This window comes from Egretta garzetta, unplaced genomic scaffold (genome assembly GCF_000687185.1).
Source record: "Egretta garzetta isolate BGI_Z169 unplaced genomic scaffold, ASM68718v1 scaffold523, whole genome shotgun sequence".
In the NCBI taxonomy this organism is placed as follows: domain Eukaryota; kingdom Metazoa; phylum Chordata; class Aves; order Pelecaniformes; family Ardeidae; genus Egretta; species Egretta garzetta.
This window is the reverse complement of record NW_009259177.1, coordinates 1,175,841-1,188,027: the sequence shown is the minus strand read 5'-3', so window position 1 is coordinate 1,188,027 and position 12,187 is coordinate 1,175,841. Positions and strand designations below refer to the sequence as shown.

The 12,187-nt window shown below is 41.1% G+C and overlaps 1 protein-coding gene across 1 annotated transcript in view; it reads left to right on the top strand.

Moving 5' to 3' along the window:
• Positions 1 to 241: 241 nt before the first annotated feature.
• The window catches only part of MPPED2 (metallophosphoesterase domain containing 2), a 103,526-nt gene continuing 91,580 nt past the window's right edge, over positions 242 to 12,187 (top strand). The window contains exon 1 of the mRNA XM_009635580.2: positions 242 to 369. Within this exon, the coding sequence (XP_009633875.1) occupies positions 242 to 369 (128 nt within the window). The remainder of the gene's footprint in view (positions 370 to 12,187) is intronic.

Here is a 12,187-nt window from a genome sequence, read left to right as displayed (position 1 = left end):
GGGTATAGAAAAAATGCAGGAAAAAATCTTCAAATGGAAATCGGGAGAGGGTAGAGTAATATGTCTGCGTATGTTTACATCTCCTTTGAGCTTATAGCGGTGCGTGCTTCTTTCTTTCCTGGCAGAGGTCAGCGGAGCTGATGAGGAGCTGCTTGGAGTCGGGAGCCGCCTGGAACACGATGCCCTGCCCCGCTCCTGGCCTTGGGAAGTTGTGAGCTGCTCATGTCCATAAGGAGGAAGGATGGCTCATGGAATTCCTTCACAAGGCAAAATTACCATAACGGTGGATGAATACAGCTCCAACCCAACGCAGGCGTTTACACACTACAACATTAATCAGAGCAGGTTCCAGCCTCCGCATGTGCATATGTGAGTATTCCTGACGCTGCCTCCCTGTGTGTCTGCGTGCGTGGCTGCGTGTGCGCTCAAACTGAGAACGCTAAGCAGGAGTGGGTTGAAAACTGGAAAAATGGGTTAGTCACGTCAGCTAATAGGCAAAATGGTTATCGCATTTCTTATGTGGCAGTGTTGGAGAATCGCTGCTCCATCATCTCCTGGAGAGAACTCCTCCTGCCTGAGGTGCGGGGCCACCGGCTTGGTCACCCCCAGCGATGGCTAACGGGGGTGCGTGTTCTGTCCCTTCGCTGATCCCGCTTTAACTCGCCTGAGGGACCCATTGCTTTAACGTTTAAGCTCCCTTCCCCCAGCCCTTACACTCAGCTGCGAAATAGGCCTAATTGGGACTAATTGTCCCCCCTGATCACTGAAGCCTTTGTCCTCCTGGTTGCGAGTGGAACGTGTGCCGCATGCCGCATTCCACTCGCAACCCGCAGCACAAAGGAGTCGGGGGGCTGCCCCGCCGCTCCTCCCCACAAATAACAAATCCGGCGCTAAAAACCACGTCCCTGGCCCCAACTTAAACCAACAAAAGCATGGGAAGCGGGGAGCTGGAGGCTTCTTACCTCACCTTGTTATTCCTGGGGATTGTGTGACCCGCCGGCTCCTTCTGCTGCACAGTACCTAGGCACAATGGTTTGCCTGAAGAGCTAAGTACCAGCTTTAACTCTGAATTTCCTTCCCATTGTTTAGTGAGGTTTGATCTTTATCGGTTATTTCTGTGAAGGTTCTTTTTCTTTTAACATTAATAGACTGAAAAGCACGTGAAACTAAAACAAAGCCGACATCTCTTGACCTCCTGCGTGCCATTGTTAGTCAGGATTTTGAGCGATGTCGCACTATTGAATTTGATAAGGATTTTGCATAATAAGGGGGGAAAAGTTGTATGGTACTTCATTGCATTTTTGTTATGTAGAAGCCTGCCGGAAGAGCCACAATGTAGGAGTTCAGCACCTTCTAATAGGATTTCATGTGGTTACAATCTTCCCAAAGGCAGCTTCAGGAGGGATGCTGGAGAGTGTCTGTCACACGTGTGACTCTTCAAGGTGGAAAAAGTTTTCGTTACTTACATGTGATTTATTACTACAATGATGATGTAACTCTTCTTTTAGAAATACTTCCATTTCTTGATTCACTTTTCAGACCTTTTGTCAGCAAATTCCCATTGCATGTTTTGTACTCCAGACTGCAGTTCTGACTGACATTAAGTACAAATTCTACGTAGAGAGTGAATTCAGAACAAACAAAAGAAATTTAGGAAGCAGTTTTAAGGAACCCCTTCTTATTGCTACTGATTTCGGTGGGGGCTGATTTTAGGACCAACTAAGTGTGGCATTCAGCATTTTAAAAATTACTCCTGCTTTGTTTCAGAAACTCACAAACGTTTGTACAGCTACTTCCCTAATAATTTGTGTGTCTCTTAAATTATATTGACTTGACAGATGTCATAAAAGGTATTTTACTTGTTTGGAGAAATTCTATAATTGAAATAAATACTGAAGCTATAAAGTACAATATAGTGACAGTACTTTAAGTGATTTTTAATGGAAATACTGCAGCTTTCTTGAAATTACCAAAGTAATTTGGTTTCAAGGAAGGATGTGGCGTACTAAAAGGGAGACCAAAACTTAGAAAAATGGGAAAGGGCTTAGTCTCAGATTTAGAATGGAAGCACAGAAAACAGTGTTGCAGTGCAGGAGGTGAGTTCAGGTGTAGGTCTGGGTAGCAAATTATGGGTTTTAGAAAACCTGTTGGGGGAAAAAAAATGACAGGTTCTTCGAAAACCTGTTGAGGACAAAATGACAGGATCCTACCAGGTGTCTAGAGTTGTGGGTAGAGGAGAGCAAGGAAGTGAAGATACGGCTTTGGCTGTGGGTTTGAGTGATGGTGAGAACCGTAGAGTTATTTCTGGGGAGGAGAGACTAGAGCCTGTGGTAGCTTCAGAGGGGGCCCTTATTTGTCTTCCTGATGTTCTGTGATGGAAGCACCCATATTTCTGAAAGAGGATGTAATCAACCAAGAAACCTGAACAAAAAAATTGTTAAAAGCGGTATTAAGAAAGAAACTCTGATCTTCTTGCCCTATAGTATCTTTGCTACTGCCACATTGCTGCAGCTGCCAGGATTGTTTGATTTGATTTGGTTTTACAGTCTGCTTTTCTTTTTTGCTGTCTTAACGCAATGCTTTTTTTTTTTTTTTAAGAGGGAGTTTGAGGAGGTTTTACTCTTGTCTAGTGAAAAATTTCTTTAAAAAAGTCATGGGATGATGAAGAATGAGAAAACCAACACAGGAACTGAGCATTAAGACATGTATGTGAACGTAGCAGGGCAGCATCTTGCTACAGGGCCGTGCTGCATAACATAAATCAGTGGCCAGGCGCAGCTTAAGGGCAGTGTTCTTTCCTAAAGGAAAGAATTCTTTTAAAAATAGTTCCTTTATGGATATGCATCTTCATGTGCAAAGGTGAGAACTGGAGTCTTTGCATATACTGAGCCATTCCTGGTTCCAGTATCCCTTGGGTTGACTCTCACACAGAGTAACCGGCGAGCCTGCGGAGTATCGCCAGCACGGAGCTGGTGGTGAAGGCACTGCTGGCATCGCGCTGCCTCTTCCGTGGGATGCGCGTCCTGCGCTTTTTCTCCTGCTTTCGTTTTGAGCCTTTCGCATGCCAGTGTTCGATCAGCAGGGATACAGTTCTCTCATCATCTTTGTACGTGTTTTTGCACCAGCGCTTCTTAGTGAGCCCATTTAAGTGTACTATCGGGTAAATAACGGTGTATTAAGGCTCCCTTTGCTTAGGCTGGCTGTGACAGCAGTTTTGCCAGTTACTTAGGCTCTGGTATAGTATCACTCTTGAATCAGTTTGTCCAGTCTTTGTATTTTATTCCTCTACTAATTAATGTTTGAACAGGTGTTGTAAAGACAATTTTTACCGTACAATTATTTTGGATAAAGGGATAGCATGTTAAGTATTTCGTCATCTTGAAGCAATGCTCCCACCCACAGGTTTCACTTTTTTTCTGAGGACGTTATAAAATGTTTGTATTCGATTGTTTTCTATAAGTCATGTTTGCTTTCAGTTAGTTTTAATTAACAGCATCACCTTAGTTCCCTGCTTTAAAGGGCACCTGCAAAATAATAACAATTATAATGTGCCTGCCTTTTCTTCTTGATGATTATTATTTTTCTGAAAGCCTTTGTACTTTCCCATTTTTTGTCAGGAATTGTGACTTCAAGAGGCAAATGCGCCTTTCTCCTTTGGTGTGGTGCTGCCCTGTATTATGAGGTTGTTTTGTTTTTTTTTTTTTTAAAAAAAGAAGCTTGTAGGCCTGTTCAGACCCTTGGATGTTCTGTACGAGGCCGTGGGCGGTGGTGCCAGCGCCACCGGTGAGCAGAGGGTAGGATGCAGCCATGGGCATGCGCACAGGAGCTGGCAGCCCGGAGCAGGTACGCTTTCAGCTGCAGAAGGCTTCATCCTGTGAAGAAATCACAGCCTCAAAGTAGAGAGGATAGAGAAAATTTCTACTCTCCTAAGCAAATGTTAAGAAAAAAGTAAAAATTACTGAACCTAGAAGATAATTGAATTCGTAGGTATATTCATCATTTGCTTAGAGTGTTCTCGCTTTTTTGGTAAGACTTTGGGGTTTTTTCTCTTCTTTTAACACTGCAGCTTTACGGCAGCCACCACCGTGGGTCTTCAAACCGGTTTAAGTTAACAGGAATTACTAAGGCTAAGTTTTGTGGTACGTCCCCATCTCACCTGTTTTTTTCCTCAGACCAATGGAAAGGAGCTGAGAAGAAAATAGGACAAATCCAAATGGAAAATTATTTACTTAGGTTTTAGCCTGAGGGAAAAATCTTCTTGTTTGGGTACAACACCCCATTTACTTTCAGGAAAAAAAAGGGGAGGGAGTGCAATAATCTTTGTGTATCTGTCATGAAAAATGTCCATTTTGACAGGCCCAGCTGGTGAGGATGAGGGAGTTTTGTGGAGATAAACGGGCTGTAGCCAGAGCTACTGCAGGCTGAACCTTTTGGAGGAATTATTAGCTTTCCTCCAGTCTCACCAGAATGGCTTGGTGGCTTGTTTTTAGGATACTTGGAGTACACATTAAAATTCTGCTATGGTTTAAATTCAGCAGTAGGGGAGGAGGAAGAACGATCGAGGTTTCTGTGCCAGAGCAAAAGTCTTCTAAATGAGTTTATGCATATCTGGAGATACATTGAACAATCTGTAACTATATAATTTTACTGCCTTTTCTGTACTGGAGTAATTCCCCATGTGAATATTCTTATTTTAAAACAAAGAGTATAAACAGAGTTTTATATTCATAGAACCATGTATGTATAGTTGGATAAAGTATTTAAATGTATGAATGTGTGTAAATGTGTATGTGTAATAATAATAGTAATATAAAAATATAGCTGTATAATCATAGAGGAAAAAACTTTCAGCTGTGACGAAGCCTTAAATTGTTAAAACCCAGAGATCTTATTAGACTGCGAACCTGGGGAAATAGGAGCTTGCTTTTTTTTTTTTTTTTTCTTGGGGAAATCATCCTGCATTTAATGGATTTTATAAACTCCCACTGAGGTTAGTGGGAAATCATGCATTTGATTTGTAATATTCTTGACTTCTGTTACATATAAGGTGTGTGATACTTAGGGGGAGGGGGCAAGAGTTGGCATTAGTAGAATATGGACTCATTTGACATTTACAGAATAGTGGAGTTCGTACGTGTAATCATCTTGATTGAGAGAATACAGATTTAGTCTAGTTAGCTGTATCTAGTGTGACTGGGCAGGCTATTTCAGTTGATAATGATGTGATAGGGGATCACAGTTTCGGTGGAAACTGTTGCTCTGTCCATTAATAACACTTCTTACAAAAGCATACATAGCTCAAGAGCACCTAAGTTCCTTTTCACTACTTATTTTTCTAAATAAATTGGAAAAAAATGCTACTCCCTGAAACAAGCAAGTTACATTTAAGCTCTTAATTGTGAAAACATGAGTACATCGAACGAGTGTAGTTGAAACTTGGGCCTTACTTCTGGACCCAGGGGTTTTCAGTGGGGTCATGGCTCACTGCCAGTAAGCTTCCCTTTGTGCAGTTTTAGTCTCCTTTCCCTCGCTGGTCCCTCAGTGGCATGGGTGGCAGTTTACAGCCCGGTCAGTTAAGTCAAACCAACCTGTTTTTTTTAACCCAGCAGCAGTAGCCCCCTTCGGCAGCTGCCCCGAAGCCGCTGAGCTCTCCCTGCAGCTGCCCGGGGATTCCAGCAGAAAGGTGGGCAGGCCAATGGCTCTAGGTGAGAATCCTTACAGCTGTCCCAAAATAAATAGTCTCCACTCAAGAAGAGGGCCATTAACTGATTCTATGATTCTCCCACAACAGAACAATGGAAGCCAAGTTGCAAAGATGCTAATTTTAACTGTCATTAAGAAAACTGGTTCACTGGAGCGTGTGCATGTGTCTGCGTGAGTTTAAATAATGAAAGATTTCTACTGATCTTAACAATTTTAACTTAGTGATTTTACAAAATCTGAGCATAAAATAAGTTCTTTCCTTAAATTTTACTTGTAAAATGAGAATAAAAACTTTTTCATGAGGATACACTTATATTTAAAGCCTTTTGAGGTGCTTGAGTGGAGCATGCTGAAAGCAAAGGATTCATACTCTGGTGATACAAGGCTTGGGGATTGCAGTTTTGTAATTAAAACTCAAATTTAGGCCTCTTATATTGCGTTTATGCAACGTAGTCATAATATGCTAAACTCAACTGGAAAATTGATTTAAGTTTCTGACCTCTCTTTTTGTGGTGGTAAAAAGGAGTAAGACCACCTTACCTTTAAAAAAATGTTCTGACTTCCCTGGAAGGCTGATTCTGTAAAAGTGCTGATATTATTATTATTATTATACAGTCTTAAAATAATTTTTGTCACCATCACCCTATTATGTATTTCCATGATTTCCTATGTATTTCCAGATTGCCGTGCCCTAAGATGGAAGCCGGGTCTGGTTTATTGGTGATAAAACCTTTTGCCTCTAGTGCTAGTGGAAACAGGCTGCCAGAGCGGTCTCCATACCCATCAAAGTCAATCAGTCAGTCCCGCAGCGTGAGGTGTCGGCCGTGTGCCACTACCACTGGTTGTCTGAACGTAAAAAGCTGTGCCTGTAGGTTGCTGGCAGGCTGGAAGGGGGGAAGGTCTCGATAGGCAGATTTTGGCGCTGAACCTGCTGCTCCCCTGCTGCTGGTTCCTGCCCTGTGCCACCTCCCCAGTGGTGATGTTGGCAGGGTCGTTTGTGAGGCTGCTGTCTAGATCATACCAGTGAAATCATCTAGGTTAAAAATGCCCATTCAGTGGTGGTGGTTTGGTTTTTGTTGTTGTTGGTTTTGTTTTTTTTCCCCCCCAATGAGCTACTTTCAGTGGTCTCTTTCTTGGTCTGGCCTCACCAGGAGTGGGTTACAGGGTGGCCAGCACAGGGGAGAGGGCAGTGAGCTTATCGATCAGCCAATGGGCAAGGGTGGGAGGAAATGGACATTTGTTTCTTCACCTTCTCCATTGACAAAATCATGCTGTTAAAGCAAGGGCAGCTTGTAGAGTCAGTCTGGCCCTGTGGTAAACACTGAGAGGGAGAAAGAAAGAAAATGGTTTCGTTTTTATGCCCATGTATGTTAGTTCTTTTACGCAGTATTAATCATGTAAAGAAGCCTTCAGGTAACAAGTACTTCAGCTGTAAGGCTCCATTTCAGTAGCTATAAATGGAAAGTCTCATTACATGATCTGATTCTGTATTATAGTATTACCTATGTAGTTCATTTAGTGGTCAGTCATACGGAGGTACAGTTGACTTGCGGTTTCATGTCTATGTACAATATACAGCGTGTTCTTATCTTAGGGCAGGTGTGTGATGGGATCTGACCCGGGATGCTTTTTGCAGCAGTGGTCCCTACCACAGCACCTTGTGCTGGAGGGAGACTGTTCACCAAGGGAGTTCTTTGCTATGAAGTAGTCAGGCAAAAAAGATGGATATACATTACAATCAGGATGTTGTGCTGTCACTGGAGGCTTGTAATTTCTTTTTTTTTTTTTTTAATACCAGGGCAGTAGGGATATTGTTGTGAAAGCAGCGGATTCTTGCTGTTATTTAATGCTTGAAGGGCGAGAATGCAATTTGTCCTGTGAAACAACTTCTAGAGCACAGATTTTGAAACAGGGAGTTAATACTTTACAAAATTTGCAGGCCCCATGCTGCAAATCTGTTGTAGAGTTTTTGGCTCATGGTTTTCTCCTAGTGGCAGAATGAGGCTGGTCATTGCCAGCAGCGATAAGAGAGAGTGTGTTCCCTGTGATTCGTGGCTATTCAAAGCCCAAGGAAAGTGCTGCACCTACCTACCACACATCTTGTTATTTTATTTTACAAATCCGTGTTTGGATATCTTGTTGGATAAATAAGCAAAAGGAAAGCCCTGTAAACAGTGTGGATTTAGGCGTCTGTTACACATTAGACTACTATATGCAGCTTACTTATGTCTGATGCAGGACTGTTTCAGATCAAGTGTTGGTGACAAACATCAATTTTTGTACTGAATATTGCACGGTAACTTTCTGAGTTTACGTTTCTGATCTTGAGCTACCAGAGGTGGCTTCATTTCTGAGTCAGTTGCCTAGAGTGGGTACCTGCAGAAAAATTCAGAAACTGAGCACCAGCATGTCTCCCTCCCAGAAGACCACTTAAAGAGTTTTGGTTTTGAATTCTATAAAATGTGGTGGCATAACTTGAGAAAAATAAACAGACTTAGGCATAGCAGAAATACAGTGAGGCAGGGAGATTTCTTTAAAACATGCATCTCTTAACAGTAAAGATACTTCTTTGAAGATATAGTGAAGTTTGATGTTGGGGTTCCCTGCGTGGCCCCAGGTGATGAGCTCTAGCAGAGAGCATGGAGTGCCAGTGTTGGGTAGGAAGTCCCTTCAGTCTTGCATGGTAAAGTCATTCACCTCTTAATTCATGCCAGGTTTTTCCAAGTCCCTAGAGAGGATTCCAGCAGTTGTGAGTTTTGGTCCCTGAAGCAATGGCTTCCTGTTTCCAGTGGTTTGAATCATACTTGGCATATGCTATTGTAGTCTCATGGACTTGATCGTGATTGCTTCTGCTTGCAGAAGGCCTGATACTGGCTCTCTGGTCTTTTCTGTAATGTGTGCGCGCAGAGCAATGCAAAATAGAGGAAGGAGGTAAGCATGTCTGCATATATACCTGCATATAGTTCATAGAAGATATTTCAGAAGATATAAAGAGCCTGTTGTTGATGTGATTTGGAAATTCAGGTCTTGCCCGTTTACTTTCAGTTTTGATCTGGTCCATTAAGATTGCAATTTTTAGGTCTTATATTGCAGAGGGCAAGTTTTGTGATACTGTATGTGGTGTTTTTAATTAGAAAATGAGGAAGCTGTGCCCAAAACGTGTATTAGTTTAAAACACTGAAGTCAAAGCAATTCTATCCTGTACTAAATGTGACTAGACTTCATTTAATGATTTTTATTTTCATGCCTTTTTCAAACAAAAAGACAACATATGATAATCTTGTACCCAGTGACATGTACAGTAGCCGGTAATGTGCCCGGAGCAGTACCAAGTGCTTAGAGCAGAAAACAGTAAGTCTGGATTCCAAACAATAAACTTTAGGTACCTGGACTTGCAGTCATTTTATTTCTCTCCTAAAGAGTTATCCATAAAGCTTCGTCTTAACCTCCATAAACCTGGAGATTTCTCCTGGTACATCAGCTGTGTGTACCCTGCAGGATGTGCTGCATGAAGGCTGGCTGAAACAAACTGCTGGTGGATGAGCACCAGTGTTGCATCCTGCTGCTGAAGCTTTTGGGGTGGGGGCAGAGAGGATGGCTAGAGAGTAAGTCAACCTGTAATCCCCAAATACGATCATCCTCTTCGTAACGCTGGTGGATCGAGCCCATGTTATTTCTTTCTCTTGTCTTGTAGATCAGAATTTCTGTCAACAGAATTCACCTGTGTACTCTCCACTGGCAGGGGAATGCTTGACCTTTATTTTTATATGCCCTAGTTTATAATAGGTGTATTTTCTAAACTTAAGTCATTAAGTTGAGGGGATATAACAAAATCCCAACTCTCCCATTTTTGCCAAAAGATGATTTAAATGATTGTGCTGCGTGGTGTCTTGCAGGATTTGGTTTTGTCACAGGTTGTGGATTTCATATTTCCAGACCCTCTCTTCCTTGTATGCTGCTTGACATTAGAGCTGCAGAGATTCCACTGGATGTTGACAAGGTAAAAAAAGCAGGACTGGAGGCTTCCTCGCAGCAGAGTCCCCGCTTACTGTACTGGGCATTAACTTATATCCAGCACATTAGACTTAAAAGCACACAGCCATTAAGTGTAGCACTCCTTTCCCAGGAGGGCAGCAGATGGAGAGAGAATGGGGGAGGGAAGGAGAAAGGAGCGTATGATAGAGGGACTTTATCTGATGTATTTGTAAGCCAGGAAACTTGCTATTTACCACGTTTACAATTTCTCTGGTATAAGGAATTGAGTGTAGTGACTGGGAGCATCAGGGTCAGCACATTACTCCTAAATGTTTAGCTATTGTATCAGTTTATGGGAAGGAAAAGGTGCTAGGCCAGTATATCTTCCCTCATGCTCCTTTTATATAGGGAGCACAAAGAAAAAAGTCATTACTTTTTAATTACTCTAGGCTGCTTTGTTTGTTAAAGCACATTCACTTTTGGCCAGCAGTGAGAATTACCAAAGGGTTATTCTCTTTCCTGTGAATGGCGAGGTAGTAGTTTTGGGGAAAATAATTGTTCAGAATTAAAATTTCATGTGGTCCAACATACTTAATAAATAGGAGCCTTGTCCTATACTTGTTAAAAGCAGTGATTAGTGACACTCGTATTGCTTCCAGTGGGACGGGACCAGTCACTTAGAGATGCCGGATTAAGTGGCTCCCTCAATTTTAAGATATGATTAATACAGGGACTTATGTTCTCTGGTTGTTAACAATGTACATATAAGATTATGATAATTAACAGATATTAAAGAAGAGGGAGATTTCATCTTTATGGTTTGTTTATTTTGTAAATTTCAAGTCAGCCAGGCATTCACTTTTCCTCCTGCTGCAAAGGAGTGAGTAAAGTAAAACTAAATAAATACATAATTATACATAAAAAAATTATAAAGAACTCAGGTGTAAACTTTGAAATTACTTGAAAGATTTTTAAATAAATGGTTTTCGTTTTGATTATCTCTCTCTTGACATTAGTTTGATTTTTCCGTCATCTTTTTGTTTGTTAAACAGCGATGTTTGCAGCTGTGAAAGGAAGGCTTATTTAGAAGAACAAATTTTGTCCTGCTATAATTATTACTCTATACCTTGAAAGTTTCCACTTAGGACACCCTCTTTGGGTTACTGAGGGAGAGTTATGACTCATGTTTCAACTTCTTAGATCTTTTGGAGGGTATTTTAATTGTTTGCACAAAGTCCTTAAGACAGTTTTTCTGCTAGAAATGTTGTCAGTATAATGAGGCTGCACAGATCAAATACTGTAATACGAGTTTCAGACACCCTCTGAGAATTAAAATGGTGCTGATAATCCTCTAGGGGTGGTACATGATTTTTTTTCCTTTTTTTTTTTTTTTTTTCTTCACTGTGACCTTTGGTGGTGTTCTGCTCTGCTACTTTGCATTGCTGCTTTGTGAGAATGCCGCTGTGTTAATGGAAGGATCACACATACTGTTCCTCTCAGAACCTGATACATCATCTTGGCAACAAAATGAAGACCTTTAACTCTTGGAGTTTTCATCATTTGTTGTTAGTTATCTATTACCATAAATTCTATGCCTTCAAGAAAATAGGTTGTTTTTAAAATGTGAGTAGAGCCTTCATTTTCTCTGAGCCAGAGAAGGGAAATCCTGGTACTGGTTTCAAAGAATTTAAATGGTTTATATTTAGGGGGATTTTGGGGTTTTTTTCAGGCTTATGCATTTTAGATAACATTAATACAGAGCGTATTTTCCTGAAAAGAATCCTAGCATTCAGTCTAGATTGTCAAGAAGAATATTAATTCAAGTTGAAAATTAACTTTGGATCAACTGGTTTCACTATGATTTAATACTGTGACATGCAAGACTCACTACTTTCAGGCAGTATTTCTCTTGGAAAGTTTTTAAGACCTCATTCTACAGAATGATAAAGACCTTTAATGAATCATTTTATTCAGTGCAGAGTTAGAAGGTGTAAACTGAATCACATAGAGTCAGAAAGTTGGTAGAGGGCTTGGGGCTTTTTTGGGGTGGTTTTTTGGATTAATTTGTTCAAATTAAATGAGGGTTTGTAGACGATTTGGTACAAGAAGTGGCAATTTTCTGGTTATCTATTTATAAAGAGGCAGTCCAGTTTCTTTAGGGTCCAGACACTTGTCCAATAAAATGCAAGAGGAATGAACTGGAGGTGACTAATACAGAATAAATGGAAGATGAGAAATGGATAAGTTATCTCAAATACCCAGAGATAACCAGAGATAAGATGTTGGCCTAAAGTAGAGTTCTCAGCACACCTTGCACCTGCAGCTGTATTTCATTTGTTAGGATTTTACCGTCTGCATATGTATTTAAAGGCAATCTTGCTCTAGCATGAAGCGTAGCAGTAATACATGGCACATCATTGCTGCAGCAGTAGTATCGGAGTCTGTCTTTCACGTTTGTATGTGTTTTATTATTTTCCTAACAAAAGCAGTTTTAGATTTTGAGCTTCCA